Below are 17,685 nucleotides of genomic sequence, written 5' to 3' on the forward strand. Positions count from 1 at the left end.
GGCCATTAAGTCCCCCAAAGCAACTCCAGCTGCCTTTGCAAGAATCAGACAAAGTACTGACAAGTAGTCTGGGAAAGCAGGAAAAGTTATCTTTCATCATGCTAACATCAGAGCCCCTCTTTTACTAAGGGGATAAATGCACATCAGAGAAACACCTTGTGATAAACCCTCAGAACTGGGTGATACTGTAGCAACACTTCCCGTTTCAACTGAGTGGAGAGAAGCATGCAGAAAAACAGCAAGTGAGATGAACAAAACAAAGGAAAATTTAAGACTTTGTAAAGTGGTCCATACAGAACAAAAAAGTGTGGGATATCTCCCCCTTCTCTCCAAACCCCTCACTCCAATAGCTCATCTACAAGCACAGCACCTACAAACAGATTTTCAATTCTACAAAGAGCATAGTCATGTTTCATATGTCGTGCAAAGCTTGAAACAACAATAAACTATTCCTCGTCCTTCATCAAGGAAACAAGGTGTATTTTACAATGTCAAGTTTTGCTAAGGTTCTTGCAGGTCTAGTGTAACTTTGTGACTGGATCAAGTGTATAAACCTAAAGAGCTAGCTGGGGTGCACAGGAACAGGACACAGATGGGGAAGACATTGAGGAAGAAGCAGGGTTCTGGCCATACAGACAACAGACATTAAGTACATGACCAAAATCTCAAGCAAGAGAGGCTGGAATAGTTCACTTCCACTACTTTTGGCAGAAAGAGACAACATATGCACACCTCTTATGACTTTCAAGGGTGCCAAGAATCACATTATATTCATTACTGATTCAAGTCTTCCTGAGAAGCCACAGGTAAGAAACATGAACATCCAAACTGCTAATTCATTATCTCCTCTTGCAGGACCTTCAATCTAAGCACAATACATAATGCTTGCGTGACAGAAAAGACAGACCCCATCAAAACCTACAAACACGGAACTCCACCTCAGAGAGTTGGGCAGCTGTTTGGAAATATCCCACCAGTCACTGTTTGACTGAATGTGTGGTTCTATAATTGGGTTCAGTAGATCTAAGACCACATAACTACTGCAAGGGCAGTCATCCCTGCCCTCTCCTTCAAATAATTTCTCTTGAAATACCACCCTTGCAGTCCAACGCCACACCCGATCATCCAGACAGATGAAAGGTGGAGAATAAGGCAGACACTCTTTCGCAGTATTCCATGCTGAGGTCAGCCTATGCCATTGGTCAAACTCCCTCCTGGAAAACTCAAGACACACTGTTACTCTCAAGTCACTTGAGAAAAAACACGTCAAAAGTTTTCTGAAGTAATAACAAACAGCCACGAAAATCTTACAAAATTCAACCCTGGAAGCAAAACAACTGTCCAAGTACACATGAAGGGTCTGTGAAATAACCTGAATTCTATTCCATGCATCACTTCAGACCCACTCTGTAAAGCATCTTTGTCTTGACCACATACTTCTGCCAAGATTTTTCAGAAATTACTTCAGCTGCTCCAGGCTTGAATGTGATCAGTGATGGCCACTGGTCTCTTACTTTAAGCGAGTGTCTTAAAGCCTTGCATCATTAGCAGATACCTAGAATTAGTCTTAGACGTCACCATAAAGCAACCTGTGAGGAGATTGTCAGAACCACAAGCCACAGAGAAATACTAGTAGTATTTACAAGGTGAATAAAGACTATTATAGTCTGAAGCTTCTTAACCACAACTGTTTATGTCCTTTACTATTTCTGGGCTATCATTTCATTGTCTCTGTTTAGAAAGCTATGCACCTATGCTAGCACTGCTTGAATTTTATACTGCCATGAAAGAAAACCCATGAAGTACTGCTTTTTTATGTAAATAAACTGGGACTTTATGAAACAACCTTGATGACAAAGAATTAATCAATCCTCCAGCTGGGAAGATTATTTTAACTGCTTGATTCCATATGCTATAGATGGATAAGAACATCCATGCATTTCTCTCAGAGAACTCTCACTATCACTTGGGGGCTTAGTTAAGGTTTCTCCAATTGCTTTAACCAGCTCTATAAAGTCTCTAACTTTCCAGCATCAGCCATGTATACCCATGCATAGAGAGGCATGCTACCAGCATGTTCTCTCAACCTGAACTCCTGTGCAAGAGCATCACAATTTCCTCTCCTTGATAGGCAGTGAGGAGTAGACAGGCTGCTGAGCTCCCATATAACAAAGTGGGCTCTCATTTGCACCCAGAGGGCTGACTAATAGCTCACCTGCTCCTCTAAAATGAGCAGGGTCAAAGAACCACATTTTATGTTTAAACACAATAGACAGGTTTAAGAATTCATTTTAAGAATTCATTTTACCCCTTCAAAGAGGAGGGAGAGAGAACTGCATGCTACCACCTCATGTCTTCAAGGCCACTTCAACAAGCTGGAAGAAGTTAATGCTGGATGTAATTCGCTGAGATATTAATAATTTCTGAGAACTACTCAGAAAATATTCCTCCACAGAGCACTGAGACCCAGAAGTAAACACCACGTGGCAGTTCTTGCCAAACTTAAAAATACATTGTGAATTTAGGTCTCTAGCCCTAAATGGCAACTATTAGCAAAAGCAAGCAATCAAATAATTACAGAAGAATAAAACTGAAGGAAATCTCACATGTACTACAACTTCACCTGAGCTGAGAAACAGTTGAGAACATCTGTCCAACATGATCTTAAATTCTGAGTAACTTATTCCAAGGTTGCTTTATCTTTACAGCTTGAGTCCAGCACAGGACCATAAAGATGATTAAGGAACCACAGCATCTTTCATAAGAGGAGAGGCTACAAGAGCTGGAACTCTTCAGCCTGGAGAAAAGGAGACTCGGGGGAATCTTATATTGACAAGATAGGAGAAAACGAAAAATAGGGAGCCAGACTCTTTTCCACAGTGCCCACTGACAGGAAAAGAAGCAATACACACAAGCTAAAATGTATGAAGTTCCATCTGAACACAAAAAAAATGTTTTGTTACTCTTGAGGGTGGTCAAACACTGGAACAGGTTGCTCAGAGAGGCTGTGAAGTCCTGCAGTCTCCACCTGCAGAGACATTCAAAACCCAACTGAAAATGATCTTTGGCAACCTGCTTTATCTAACTGCTTGAGCAAAAAGTTTAGATCATCTCAAGAGGTCCCTTCCAACCTGAATGATATGCTCTCAAGTTTCACCTGTGGTTTCATCAGTGCAACAGAAGAAAGCCAGGAATTTAATTATTTGACATGAACAGAAGGAAGAATTATACAGCTTATGTGGTTCTTTTTATGCCATTTCCCTCTCAAAAAAAGCGTACTGCCCTGGTCTCCAGCATCTCTCAATGAGCCCCTCAGAAGGTGGAGTAACATTTCAGCTCTTCTGATCTACAAAGCTCAAAAACAGTTCTCATCTTCCTTCTTACTGTCCAAGGCCCTCCATCTTCACTGTATGATTCCTTACACTGACTTCTGACCCTCTTATTTCACAAAGAGTTTATTGGTACTCCCCTTTCATTCTTGTCCCAGTGCTCAAGAGCTCTGCTCAGCCAAGGCGGCACTTGCCCTTCAGCAGCACAGTTCACAGCTGCTGAACTCAGCAATCTCAGGCAGATGTGGACTTCCCTGTGCTTTTACCCACAAGAGATGGCTTGAATACAGAAATCTCAAAGCCACTGATTAATTAGAAAATGCTTTGGAAACATCAGCTTTTAAAGTGGGAAATTTGAAATGTTTCAAAGCAACATAAGTAGGGACAAATAAACTGGAGCAATTGAAATGTCAAGTGAGCTCTGAGAACACATGAGGAAGACAAAGATCACTGACTCCTACTGTGCACCTCTGACTCCCAGCTGCTCAATGCACACAGCAGAGCTATCACAAGCCAGGCAAGAGGGGTTAAGCAGCAGGCTGGTCACCACACCCTGGCTAGTGACAATACCCTCCTGGGCCTGAGCTGGTGTGTACAGAGACATCCTGAGCAAGATTGTTTAATGTAGAGAAAAGAAGACTTGGGGGGAACTTAGTGCTTTCTACAGCTACCAGAGAGGAGGCTGTAGACTCTCTTCTCCCAGGAAATATGCAATAGGACAAGATGAAAGAGCTTCAAGTTGCTTCAGGGGAGGCTTAGATTGGATACTATGAAAAGTTTCTTCACTGAAAGGGTGGTCAAGCATCAAAACAGGCTGCCCAAGCAAGTGGAGGGATCACCATCCCTGGAACTGTTCCAAAAAATCATGTCGATGTGGTATTGAAGGACATGGTTTAGTGACAGACTTAGCAGTGTTAGGTCAGTAGTTGGACTCCATCTTGAAGATCTTTTCCAGCCGTAATAATTCTATGATTTCCATCCTCTTAACACAGTTATTGCATAATCTGAAAAAGTCCCCTTTACAGAAGTACCTGTAAATGCAAACCATCATGTGCTCTGTAGATTTCCAGAATTGAGAAACTTTAGAAGTAAAAATACCACATCTACAAGAGAGCAAGAGCGGGACACAATTGTCAAAAAGACTAGATTAATGGTTCCTCATTTCTGAATTCATAGTAAACTAATAAAAATTAAAATAGGTTGCAGCATGTGATGTCTGGAGGGTGTCATGTTCCCATGATGCCCTAAACAAACCGCAGCTAAGAGCTTTGCTAGAGGCAACATCACAGCCTGCACAGGACCAGTGTGAAGCCTCTGGAGAAGAATTTGCCCTAACCACGTCCTGTACCCCCGTACCACGCCTCACTAGCTCAGGATTCAGCAGTTAGGAAGCTGAAGCTGAGTCATTTTAGCATCAGGCCCAGTTTTGACACTGCTGTTAGAAGTACAGGCAAGTGCATGTGAAGAGAAGTATTTCCCAGAGTAAGACATCCAGGCCCAAACCATTTCAAATACGGTCATGAACTTTTTCTGCTAAGTGCTGTAAGAATTAAGGACTGCCTTAATCAGGAAAAATTCAGATTTAACTAAGACCAGAGCAGAGGCTGTGTTTCTTTGTGGGAGAGGTCTGCTGTCACAAACATTTTAAGTTACCCATGCTGCAACCAAACCATACAGCAGATTTTTTTTTCACCAATCAAGAAGAAAGTTTTCACAGTTTCACCCAAAAAAAGGAACTATCTACACCTGGGGCTGTCTTCAGGGGAAATATCAGAACATTTGCATTTGAGGCCATTCACAAAACTTGTGGAGAATCACACAATAGAGGAGGTCACTGAGTAATTTTTTCCCCACACAGAAGTAGTATTTGATACATTCATCCAAATACTTTGGCCATGAAGGTAGCCTATCTTAAATAGTTTCTTCCTTCACAAGAATCAGAGTGACAGCAGAGGGCTCACCTTTGCAACTGCTCTGATGTGCACAAAACAAACACCTGATATGGCATGCAGGTGACAACCACATCAGCTATGACTGCCATAACAGTAACAGAATTCCAGAAATTCTGAATCTTTGTGTGCCAAACTATCCATATCGTGTTACAGCAGACTCCACAGCAAGTGAGTTTACTTTTATCCCATTTTTTCTCTCAGTCAAGTATTTTCCAGATACGCTGGAGTCAGTTTGAGATCAGTGTATTCTTATTAAAGTGAGAAAACAGAAAACAAGCTTATTTTTTGTCATGTAGAAACAGCAACAAACTCCCTTTCAAAACACCACCTACATAAAGCCAAAGCACAGTTTGTTTCAGCACGTGCTAATTTGCAGCACAGATGGAGAAGATCCAACTGTGAGAAGTCAGACTCTAGAGCCTTACCCTAAGTTTTGTAATAGATGTCTGGCAGCCAGCCAACTAAAAAGCCAAGAAGCCCACTAAATTGCTGCTCAGAATGCAGCAAGCTTGGCAGCAAGACTGGCAAGAACTGCCTCTGGGGAAAGACTTCAGAATCAACATCCCTTTGTATTCTCACACACTCTTCAACTACACTAGAACTCACTCCTAGTCTGGGCTAAAATAACTTTGACAGTCCTGGGTATGTTTAGTAACACTATTAACACTAATAAATCTCCCCAGTTTTGAACAGAATATTTTAAATCAAGAAAATATTGGTTCTGTGTTCTAGAGCCGAGTTTGGAAGAAAACAGTACCTAAATTTTGCTTTTGACACAAAGTGTCAGAAAGGCTAATTTAATCTCCATTTGGTTTTATTTTGCAGAGTATAAAAGTTCAGCCACCGTTTTCTGTCTTTTTCCAGACTGAAAGGAAAGGAGCCAAACTACTTAAGCTCTAGGTTTGGTTTAGCTCTAGCATTGGGAAAACAAGATGTTTTAGAGGGGTGTGTGAAAGGGAGATGCAAATTTCACTTTACAACGATTTTTAAAACATACTAAGAGAATTATCTGTTGCAACCTGGTTATCTGAGTGACATCTTCAGCATAATCCCTAAATAATCTTTTTTCAGGGGAACTGTTTTAGCCAAGATCATACATTCAAAATTTATTTTTACTGTGATAAATTTGTCATCATGATTATTGCAGTTGTTGCATCCTGGCATAATGCATCTTTATGCACACAACACTAGACACACTGCCTCATTTATGCCATGGTATAGAGATAAACCTTAAACCAAGATGCAACTGCAGGATTCCAGTCTTGCTGAGGCTGACAAAGAATACTATAACCCTACCTATGGTAATGTCATAAAAATACACAGAGCAGCATGACTGCTCAGAGCTCTCCACCTTCATTTCAACAGAAACAATGAGAAGGGAATTCTACACAGTCTTCTAGGGTATAGAAAGTTTGGAAACAATTAAAACTCAGTACATTGGGCTTGTATAGTCTCCAGCTGTTAATACTACTGTGCTAGTAAGTCCTCTACACTAGTTACAAGGTGATCACTTTCAGACTGGTTGGGTTATTTTTAAGGCCATCAGTGCTATTCTTTAATCAATCTCTGCTTTTCATTGTAAGTAACACAGTGATCTGTTGCCAGTATAGTTATATCTTCTACAATCTACGTTCTCTAGCCCAGTGCTAGAGAATATGTATTAGACTTTATTTTTGTTCTGATATGACAGAAACAAGTCAGAAGAAAAAGAGAATTCTTTTCCTTAAACTATATTAATGAAAGACAATTTTCCATTAATTTGTCTCAATAAACTGCAGAATACAATATTTACAGGCAGAAATTTAAACATAGAAAGCTTTCATTTGCAATTTGCTTCAAAAGCAGGCACCCAAGAAAACCTCAAATTCAGAAGTTCTCTGTGAGTTGCTGGTAATTTCTCCTGAATTAGGGACCAACCGACCAGGAATAGAAAAAATATGCTTGCATAACTTTCTAGTTTACAAGGGTTGGACAATTTGCTTTAGTTTGCTGTTTAAGTAAAGTACATTACCAGAGTTAAAATAAGAATAAACAGTACCATGTATCTCCCTCCTCCAACCAGAAAGCACAGCTCCTAGCTATGGTCTTACCTTCTGAAATAGCCTTCTTGACAGCTGCAAGGTAAGCATCAGGCTCATCATCATTTGTGAGTTCTTGCCACTGAGACCAGTCCTTGAAAAAGGTCAAATAGTCGTCACAGTCCGTAACACCACAGAACAGCTTGACTACTTTGTACGGGGGCCATAAAGCTTCCTGAAGGCTCTGCAGGATGTGAGGAACATAAAAGCTCTGCACCAGCTCAGCAGAAAGCAAAAGGATGATACTCCGACTCCTGCTGAACAGGTCCAGCTCCTGGTGGGAGATGGCAGAGTCGTCTTCCAGCTGGTAGCTCAGAATGCGATGCTGTCGAACATGCCAAGTAAAGAGGAAGAGGTTCTGGAGGTACTGACACCATTCAGTGGCGTCACTTGCATACACAATCAGCACGTCATATTCTCCAGGGGCTCCTGAACAGGTGCAAGATGATCACAGGAAAAAGGATTAAATTCAAACCATGAACTGACCCACAGCTTTGCAACCAAAAAACCCACAGCACTGTCTCTAATTCCTGTCAGAAACTACAAAGCATTTCAAAAGAACAGTAGTTCTATCCAAAGTGAGGCGTTCACAGCCACAAAGCAATTCTAAGGGTGAATGAACTCCTGCTTGCATCTACTCCATTAAATTTAAGTAGTTTTTTCATTCTTAAAAATGAAAAAAAAATTAAATGTTCTTCCTATAAATAAGAGCATTTCCTATGTAGTTTCAAGTGAAATAAACTACACACAGAGATTTATAGATTTAAAGTGTTCTTATAGGAAAAAAAAAACCCACAAAAACCAGACTTTCAAAACAAACTAGCTTGAAAAGGGGAGTTCACTCTCACACTAAAAGTTAAAATAATTTTAGGCAATTATAGGGTCTCTGCAACACAACTGCAGATCATTACAAGCCCAAGTGGAGCAGACACCAAACAGGACATCTAAAATAACAAAGTCCTTTATTTAAATTAGGTCACACAATGCTTACAGGAAGTCACTATGGCCCCCGTGGTGTTAGATATTTGCTCTCATTGCAGCAGAAAGCAAACTGCCTGCAAAGTATGCATGTAACTAAGGGAACATCAGTCCCAGTGCTCACACCACAGCCACTCTGTCCTTCAGGCTTCAGACATTTCACAAAGCCATGTTAGGGTTCTTTCTCAAAACTGTCACAGAAAGTTTTCCCAACAATTTTTGGAATAACAAACACTCTCTTCAGAGGGAAAGAGCTAATACAATAGTGTTAGCCATAAGACAGCCCAAAATATGCTCACCAAAGTTGACTTCTCCCATAATTCTCTAGAGACAGCTTGTACCTACAAGCTCATGCATTTCTGTGCTCTGGCACAAAAGCACTTAAAAATGTTAACAGCTTTCTAAGACTAGATGCAAATTGAACCAGTGTGACACGATGCAGTGCTCTTCTACCAATCTCAAGGAAACTTTTACATCTAAATTTAATTTTTCCATTTACCTGTGAAGAAGTTTACCCAAAATTGAGGTTTACAGCAGAGGCCCATGGTAAATTCCAGAGTTGAGTATTTAAAATCTTGTTAACAAATTGTCTTCTAATTCCAGTTTGACTCTTCAGAAATGTCAACATTTCCAACTCATCTCCATCATGAAGCAAGCAAAGGCAAATTTTTCCAATTAAAGCAGAGAGCAATGCCTAAAATTTGGCAGCCAAAAAGAGGATCTGCAGAGTGCACTTACCAGAACAGAAGATGACAGTTTTGCAGTCATCTTAGAAAAATTCAACCAAAATTGCACGGTCTCCAAAGACTTTATTCTATCACCTTCCCCAGAAACGTCATTAAGACTGAAACAATGTCTAGGCTGAGGGATCCCAGGCCTAAACTATAAAATTAGCAGCTTTAAACTGTAGTTCAGCAGCAGTGATACGACTGAATGGAGATGTGCTCAGTGCTTGACTAATAGTGTTATGGCTACCTGCATAAATAAGGAAGTCCCTAGCAGTGAAAGGATGATATCCTAGCTAAGGAGAACATGGACAGTGCACTGCTGACATATTCACTAGGACAGCTGCATGTTTGTGCGTGAGTACAGCTCCTGAAGCACAGATGGGGGCTTGTAGGAGACAGTGCTCCCAAAGGAGAGGATCCAGCAAACTCATAAAGCAGAGTCCTCAGGACTCATGACCTTGGGACCTTTAAGCTAAGAGTGCAGAACTGCTGTAAAAAAAGATGGCTTTCACACCAGTGAGCACACCACCACTGCCAAAATATCACTGATGGTCGCTGAACACCACCTGGCAAAGACAACAGAATTACAGGAGCAAAAACATGAAAACCAAGCAGAATTCAAGTTTTAGTCTAGAAAGGGAGATGTACCACAGACTTCTGCTTCCACTGCCCTGGGCTGATTTACATGCATTACAGTGGGAAAGGACAGCACAACTGTCTGCTGAGAATGGAGCCCACACACTGCACCATGGCCAGCTGAGCCCGACCTCAACAGATGAGGAGAGCACACAATGACTCCCTGAGGTGTGCCTAAAGCTCTTAAAGTCCTACCCTGGTGCTCTCTGGCAGCAGCCCCACCTCCAGTCTCTGGAAAAATCAGTAATGGCCTCCTGCACACTTTGACATTCTGTAAAATGGAACAACTAATCCTGTCATTCACTTTTAAGAAGCACACAGCTTCCACAACCATACTTGTGGGCCAACAGGCCCTTCTCCAGGCTTTCAATGTAAGTAAGCAGCTGTGCACAGAGACAGGGTGGAAGAGCCATTGAATTTAAACGTGCCTTGCACTGCAGGGGTACAAAGTATCAAAGAATCCCTCCATTCACCGCCATGTAGATAAAGGATGCAAACTTGACAGACTCACTGCAAATTCCCTGCCCGAGCAGGGCAACCTTTGCATCCAGCAGGAAGGAACTTCCTCTGGTGTTTAGGAAAGGTATTGATTTCCTAACTAGCACTGCTCTATGAGAGCACCATTCCCCTGAACAGAGCTGTACAAGCTCTACTCAGGCCTTCTTACCTCAGCTTCTACAGCCTTTTACACATACACAATAAACTGAGGAACAATGCTCCTAAAACGAGAAGTGAGAAATAAAATTACTGACTCCACTTGTGGAGACAAAGTAACATCCCATGTTAATAAGCAAAAATACTGGAAGTGGGTCTTGCAGAGCTAAATAAGCTTAAGTCAGCATTGGGAGTGTTTAAAAAAAACCCACAAAAATCTAGAAATCATTTCAATTGCAACATTCTCCTTTAAAAGAAGAATGACATAGGACTCTCCTTCCTGGATCATGCTATTATTTGTCTAACCAAATAGCTGCCTTTCCAGCATTAACTACTGTCCAATGCTGAGGGAACACTGTAAAAAGAGTACAGAACATTACAGGGAGGTTTTTCACTATTCTTCAAACATCACAAAAACTCACAGAGCACAGGTCAAAACATAATGTACACTCTGCCTATTGTACACATATAGGGGAATCCTTTGATGAATACCTAACATTTTATTTCCTTAAACCTTGCTCTCAGATGGATGGTTTGACAGGCTGGTTTTGGAAAAGTCCTCAGTTTAAGGAAGAAATATATGAACACTATATACAAGATGAAGAAAAATGGTTGGCTAGCACAAGCCTATCTTTCACACTCTCAAGTGTGATCTAGTTTAAATTTTAACAATACCTTGTTACTGGAGTCCTAAGCTTAGAGTATTAAAAATACTTTTACCTGTGTTTACAAAATTTTGGCACTACTAACAACACTGCAGAGCATGTTCATTTATTTCACACAAGATCATGAAGATGCAGTTCTGTTGCAGTTTGCAATGATAAAACAGAACCTTTGAACTGCTTTCCAGCTGTAACTGCTTCATCAATGTTTAGCTGCACACTTCACTATACAGCAATGATAACAGACTGACATTACAAACCAGTACCACAGAAATGCCTAAGACCTACAACTGAAGTGTAAGCCCCCCCAAATCAAAGAGCACAAACGACATGATACAAAGCTTTCCCTAGCTTACAAACTGCACAGAATGGAAGAGGATGAAACAATTCAGTAAAAATCACATATGCTCATGGCAAGAGAATAGAAGTATACATGACCATGTCACATCTTCACAGTCCCTCTCTGAGAAGCAAACAAATCAGGCTCATCTCCAAACTGTCTGCAAGTAATAAGGTGATGATCTTCAGGTTCAGCCCAAACATGTAATAGTGGTTTATGGCCATCTCATATGGTTCTGATTGCCACTGAAATAGCTAAACAATACTGTGGGAAGCTGGAATATCAGCTCTAGGTAAGACTACATCTTACATTATCAACTGTTATTACATTATTTCATTCCATAAGCCAAAAGGTTTGACCCTTTTTCAATTTATAGATCATGAAGTTTGCTACTATACTTGTGGACCCCATGAAGGATATTCAGGGCTTGTAGTAATACACAACTTTTCTGTGTCATCTTTCACATACCCCTCATAAGCAGATCATGACTTCTCATTGTCCACAGACCAGGTAAAAAAACTGAGACTAAATCCTTCACTCCAGCTCAGAGGATCATATGCAGTGGCATATTTTCATCTGCTAGAAAAAATCCATCTCCAATTCTGACTACATAAGAAAGGCATTATGTAACCTATTCCAGTGTGTTTTGCAATTCATTATGGGTATGTAGGATACAGAAATATTGCTGTCCAAAATAACAATCCTTGATAGATGGGACTTCACTCTTCATGAAAGACAATTGTCTATGGTATAAAGGAAACACAACCCAAAGTGTCTTAATAATCATATTCTTAAAAGAGAGAGCACTTCCAGGAGGTGATAGAAACTGCTCTTAGACATTTAAGAGAAGTCCTCGGCACCTTCCATATTTCAGTATGTGAAGTGTGTGTATTTAAGTGATGCACGATTAAATAAATACACCCTCTGCATACATGGAATGCACAGTAATAGTGATCACATGCAATAATTATTAACATCCTAGTGAGACTTCTTATCTCAACTGGAATAGAAAATCTTCACTTTAAATAAAATACTGCAGACAAGTGAGAGGAAATAGCAGAATCAAAGCAGATAAAATTTCTGCAAACCAAACTTCACAGAGAGGAACAAGGGACTTGCATTATGATACATTAATCTAAAGTTGTTCTCTTTTTAAGGGTCTCTGTGAAATCACCTTGTTTATAAGGAGAAAAGTAGTTTTGCCCACAAGTCTCCTGAGGCCACCGTTTAGCTTATTTTTACCTCACAAGGAGATATGCGTCAATGAAACTCAAATGTTGCTTCACACCCTGAGAATGGCACGTTTTTTCCTTTTTTAGATGAAACCCATACACTTCCCTGCAAGGAGAGGAACTTGCAAATCGGGCACTAACAAGACTTACACAATACAGGCTAAACCCCTCTCCCCTCGAGTTTGCAACTCTATTTTAGATACTTTTACCTGCACATATGATAGCTAAAACATTTTCAACTATGGCAAACTAGCTCAGCTTGTGATCCTGTGCCACTGTGGCAAGGGCCACCAAGTCATAGCTCCAAAAGGAAATGGTGCTGAAGGATAAAGCCGTATTTAGAAAAAACTGACTTCTCTATAAAATATCACAGAAGAACATGCAAGTGGTAAAGGCGGACAGGGGCAAATTACACTACAGAACACCCTCCCTCAGAGCTCGCTGATCGGCCAAGCCGAAATGCACTTAAGCCGCAGGGAAAGTCCGCCAGCAGGTGCCCTGAGCTCCAGACAAGTGAAGCAACAGCGCTGCAGCCCGGCTACGAGCAAAGGAGCCCCCGCTGCTCTGAAGGGCGCCAGGGTTCCCTGAGCCCCGTCCGTCAGCAGCGGGGCGCCAGGGGCGCGCAGAGCCGCGCAGCGGCATCGCCCCGCGGGGGGAGCGCCCAGGGCCCCGCTCCGCTCCGCTTGCCGGCACCCTGGCGCGGGGCAGCCGCAGAGAGCCCCGGCCCGCCGGAGCACAGCGGGGCCCCGCGCAGCGCGACCGGGCGGAGAAACCCCGCCGCTTCCCCGCGGCTCCCGGGACGACAGCCGCGGTACCTACCGGGGGGCGCCATGGTCCGGGGCTGGCGGGGAAGGGGCCGCTCCCCTTCCCTCACATCGGCGGCGCGGCAAGGCGGTGCATCCCCCCGCGGCCGGTCCCTCGCCCCCGGCACAGGACACGGCACAGGACACGGCACCGCGCTCCTCCCGGCCCCGCCTCCCGCCCGCGGCGCCCCCTGCAGAACCGGGCTCGGGGCTGCTCCTGCCCGGCTCTGCGTCGCCTTCCCGGTACTCGGCGGGACTCTTCCCCAATGAGAGAAACGGCCTTTTCCAGCTACGCTTTCCTTAGGTGGCCGAGGAAACAGCGCTGCAACGAGAAAAAGTTGTGTTAGTGATACAACGGTCTCGACAAACCCGGAGCGATAGCTGTGGGAAAGAACGAGCAATATCTGCTTTATCCCTAACTTAGGTTTTGTCGTGTCTTCTATGAGCAAGGAAAACTCCTAAGGGGAAGCAAAGTTGTTCCCTACAAAATGAAGTAGCTTGATGTTCTGTGTTTTCCTCTAGAAGATGCTGTCTTTCAAAAGAGATTTACCAGTTTTTGTAAGACTATGCTCATGTTTGACTACAGAGACAATAAGCAGCAGAAGGACACTGTTACTGTTCACAGAGGACTCGATTGATTGATTAATTTTGTTACTGAAGACAAAGTAACAGATTCTTCCTAAATTATTCAGCCTATTCCTTTGCAAACATAAAAAACCCCACTTGTACAGGTGAGATCTTTCGCTGATGGATTTCAGCATAGCAAAAGCAAACCCCTTACAATCTGGTTTCCCAGTCGAGGCAGTCCTTCCCAAGCAGTCAGTGCACATTCTGTATGCAGCTTAATGTCACCAGTAATGTTAGAATAGAAGTGGTTACAAGCAGAAAGAAACCAACTATTTTCCATTCATCAACTCCTACAAGTTGGTCAAACTCTCTTGTTACCTTCAAATCTTTACTCAAAACCTACTTCAAACTTACAAACCATGTACCACTGCTTGTCTGCCAAAACTAAGGTGTTTGTTCTCTCAGTAGGAAAGTACTAGGACAAAAAGCACTTCCTGATGATAGAGCCTCATGAGTAACTCCAGGTATGCAAAGAAGAACCATAACTTTCCCCTCTGAATCATCCCAAAAATATACACTAGAATAAAGAACACATGGGCACTAGAGAAGTGTGCAAATACAGAACCAACATGGGATTTATGTGAAAGACCAAAGTTAACTAGTTGGAAAATAGAGCCTCTAAGCAAATTATTTTACTATTATGGAACAAGTATATATTAAGAACTATTAAAACAGATTAATAACCACATGTATGACTTTATGACTGTTCCACATTATTTCCCTTGTAAAGCTGTGTATCTTCTAGCTTCCAGTATAAAAAGTTAAAAACAACCATCTCTCTGATGTTAGATGGGAATTTCAACATGCACTTATGAAATGAGTTTTTAAATTCTCTCTCTTTAAAGCCTTGCAGTATCACAGAAAGGGCAAGCAGAGTCAGCTTCCAGGAAAACCCACAGGGCTTCTCCATGTCTGTCAGTGTCACTTAGGATACTCTGCATTTTATTTAATCAATGCAAAGCCCACAAGAAACCTCTTTAGCATTTAAACTTCCCAAGTCTCTAAAGTGAAATTAATGCGCCTCCACAAATGAGCTTACATAAAATAGCTGCTGGTGTTGTTTCAGCAACCTCCAGCTAAAAATTCAGATGACAAATTGAGGGAAAAGCCTCTTTGCTCCCTAGAACAGTAGGAAGGCTTAACAAACACAAACCTCCTAAAGAAAAAACAAAACAGAGAGACAGAAAATGGAGCATTTTATTCTACCTTGCCCAAAATTGACTTTAAAAGTCCTTCCTCACTTCAGTTCACTGCAGCACATGAGCACAGCTGCATTTGCAGCATTATTCTCAAGGGGGTGTCTTATCCCTGTCCAAAGAAAACGACTAGATTGCTCTTTCTGGAGCCAATGCTTTTCTTGCTAGGTAGTTACAAGCATTAACAAGGAAAGGATTGAGTAAGTGTTTGAATATTCACGCTCTCTTCACTTTTTCTCGCTCATGAAAAGAGTGGAAAGGCCAGAAACTTCTCGTGGAAATGTTCTCTTCTGAGACAAGCTGGGAAATGAGAGAGGCTGGAAAGCAGTGCTGCAGAAACGGACCTAGGGGTCCTGGTCGATGGCAAGCTGAACATGAGTCAGCAGTGCCCTGGCAGCCAGGAGGGGCAGCCGTGTCCTGGGGGGCATCAGGGACAGCATCGGCAGCCGGGCAAGGGAGGGGATTGTCCTGCTCTGCTCTGCACTGGAGCTGCCTGACCTTGCGTGCTGGGGACAGTTTAGTTACTGTAATATTAGAAAGATCCCATGCACAGCTCTCCCTGCAGCCTTAACAACAGATATGGGAGCCAAGGGGAGGACTGAAAAGAGTTATGAGGAGTAGGTGAGGGGAACAAAGGAATTCACACGCAGTAACATAAATCAGTGGAATTTGCCTGCTTTTTAGATCTCAGGATCTCCCACTACTCTTGAGGAATACATGGACAAAATAGCTTTCCCTGCCAATTCATCTGGACAGCTGCAGGCACAAGGGGAACACACCTAGGGAGCTGCACACCTTTGAAGAGAAGCTGCCACACAGCACAGGGAACAGACCAAACTGGAAAAGGCCAGGCAGGAGAGGGAGATACTTATTAACCAGAGGAGAAGCAAAGTGAGCCAGGGAAGCAAACACAGTGAGAAATTTCCCTGGTCCGTCACAGAAGTTACTTCACACAGCAGGGCTTAAAATAACCATAGTTTATCAGCAAAAGCTGCATCTTTTCCTTTCCAATGCAGGCAAAAGTACAAAAGTTTACTGAGCTTTGCAGATTAAGCTTGCAGCTGTAGGTTACTGTAGAGGGAAACTACAAAAAACAAGAAATATTAGTTCCTGGAAACAGTTTCCATTCTGGAACACACCCCCATGTTATTCCATACATAAAAGGGGCAGGGCATCTCAAAAACAAGTAAACACATCTAACCAAGCCTCAGCTGTACACTCCTTTTCTGCTACACAGGCAACAGCACCTGTACAAAACGACAGAATCTTACAGTACAAAATACCACAAGAGCTGACTTCTATTTCCCCATGAGTGCAAACATGGAGCCTTCCAGAAACACCAGCAACAGCCATGCTTTGCTGAGAACAGAGCCCACCCAATTGTGTATGTTCATTAGGAACAAAGGCAGAGAACATCCAGACAGCACAGAACAGCAATATTTGGAAAGAGTTAAGTGAAGAGGGCTAGGTAGGGGAGAAGTAAAAAGCAAAACACTGCCTACCTACCACTGTTTTTTTTTACCCTGGCAGCCCTAAATCTAGACTCTAAGCACAAGACTCTCTTCTTCCTTGGCCATCAGCAAGCTTTATAGCACACGCTATTGAAGAAGAGTGCCATCCATCACAAAGGCAGAAATACAGAGCTACGTCCAAAAGAGCAAACCTCCAGTTTTACAGGAAACAAACTTCCCTGGAAAAGTAACTAAAGCCACAGCAGTATACAACAGGTGAACGAAATCTCATCCTCATCAGGGTTCTGAGTACACTAACACACTAAGCTTGTCCTGCTCAGCCTCGTCTGGGGCTTCCACATCCACCCTTCTGCGTAGGTCCAGAAGCTCCACTTAAGGTCGAGGCCAAGTCTTCAGCATTTACTTGAGCTATACCTGTTTCATACCCTATCTCCAACCTTGAAGCCCTTCAAGCCTATATTGTAGATAGCCTTGTCTCAAATTCCTTTTCTGTCTCTCCCTTATAGGCTGCCGCGTTAGGATCATGGTGCTACTTTTACCAACTCCCTTTGCTCCTGTATGGATTTAGTAGGAGTATGCAGCGTGTTGCTGTAGGGGTTCAGATGCTTCACATCTCATGTTTCCTGAGCCTACCGCTGAACCCTGCGAGCAGCGCCCCGCTCTCCGCGGGCCGCGCTCCAGCCGTGCGGGGCTGAGCCCCGCTGCTGAGGACTCTGCCCACAGCAACCCAACTCCTGCTCGCCGGCATTCCCCCGGCTCCTCACTCCCGCTCCCCAGCACTGTCCTTTCAGTGATTTAAAACGGATTACAAGTAGGAGTAAACTGGCGAGGCTTAAGCGAACTTAAGTCTAAGTCTTCCCGCTTCCAGAATCTAGTGGGCTCTGCCGGGTTCCCAGCCCCTCTCCTGCCTTTGCACCACAGGCAGCCGTTCGGCACAGCGCGTTGCCTTGACGCAGGCACCAGCGCTGAGGGGCATTTCCCCGTGCCCTCACGACACA

General features: G+C 42.9%; 1 protein-coding gene across 2 annotated transcripts in view; it reads right to left on the reverse strand.

Annotated features, from left to right (window-relative positions):
• The window catches only part of PIK3AP1 (phosphoinositide-3-kinase adaptor protein 1), a 35,725-nt gene extending 22,127 nt beyond the window's left edge, over nt 1-13,598 (reverse strand). The window contains exons 1-2 of one of the 2 annotated variants that reach the window (XM_058841738.1): nt 13,409-13,598; nt 7,372-7,788 (exon numbers count right to left, since the gene is read on the reverse strand). In XM_058841738.1, the coding sequence (XP_058697721.1) occupies nt 7,372-7,788; nt 13,409-13,421 (430 nt within the window). In that variant the 5' untranslated portion in view covers nt 13,422-13,598. The remainder of the gene's footprint in view (nt 1-7,371; nt 7,789-13,408) is intronic. The other variant, XM_058841739.1, reaches the window with a different exon arrangement.
• Nucleotides 13,599-17,685: the final 4,087 nt, after the last annotated feature.

Source organism: Poecile atricapillus, chromosome 6, assembly GCF_030490865.1.
Source record: "Poecile atricapillus isolate bPoeAtr1 chromosome 6, bPoeAtr1.hap1, whole genome shotgun sequence".
In the NCBI taxonomy this organism is placed as follows: Eukaryota; Metazoa; Chordata; class Aves; order Passeriformes; family Paridae; genus Poecile; species Poecile atricapillus.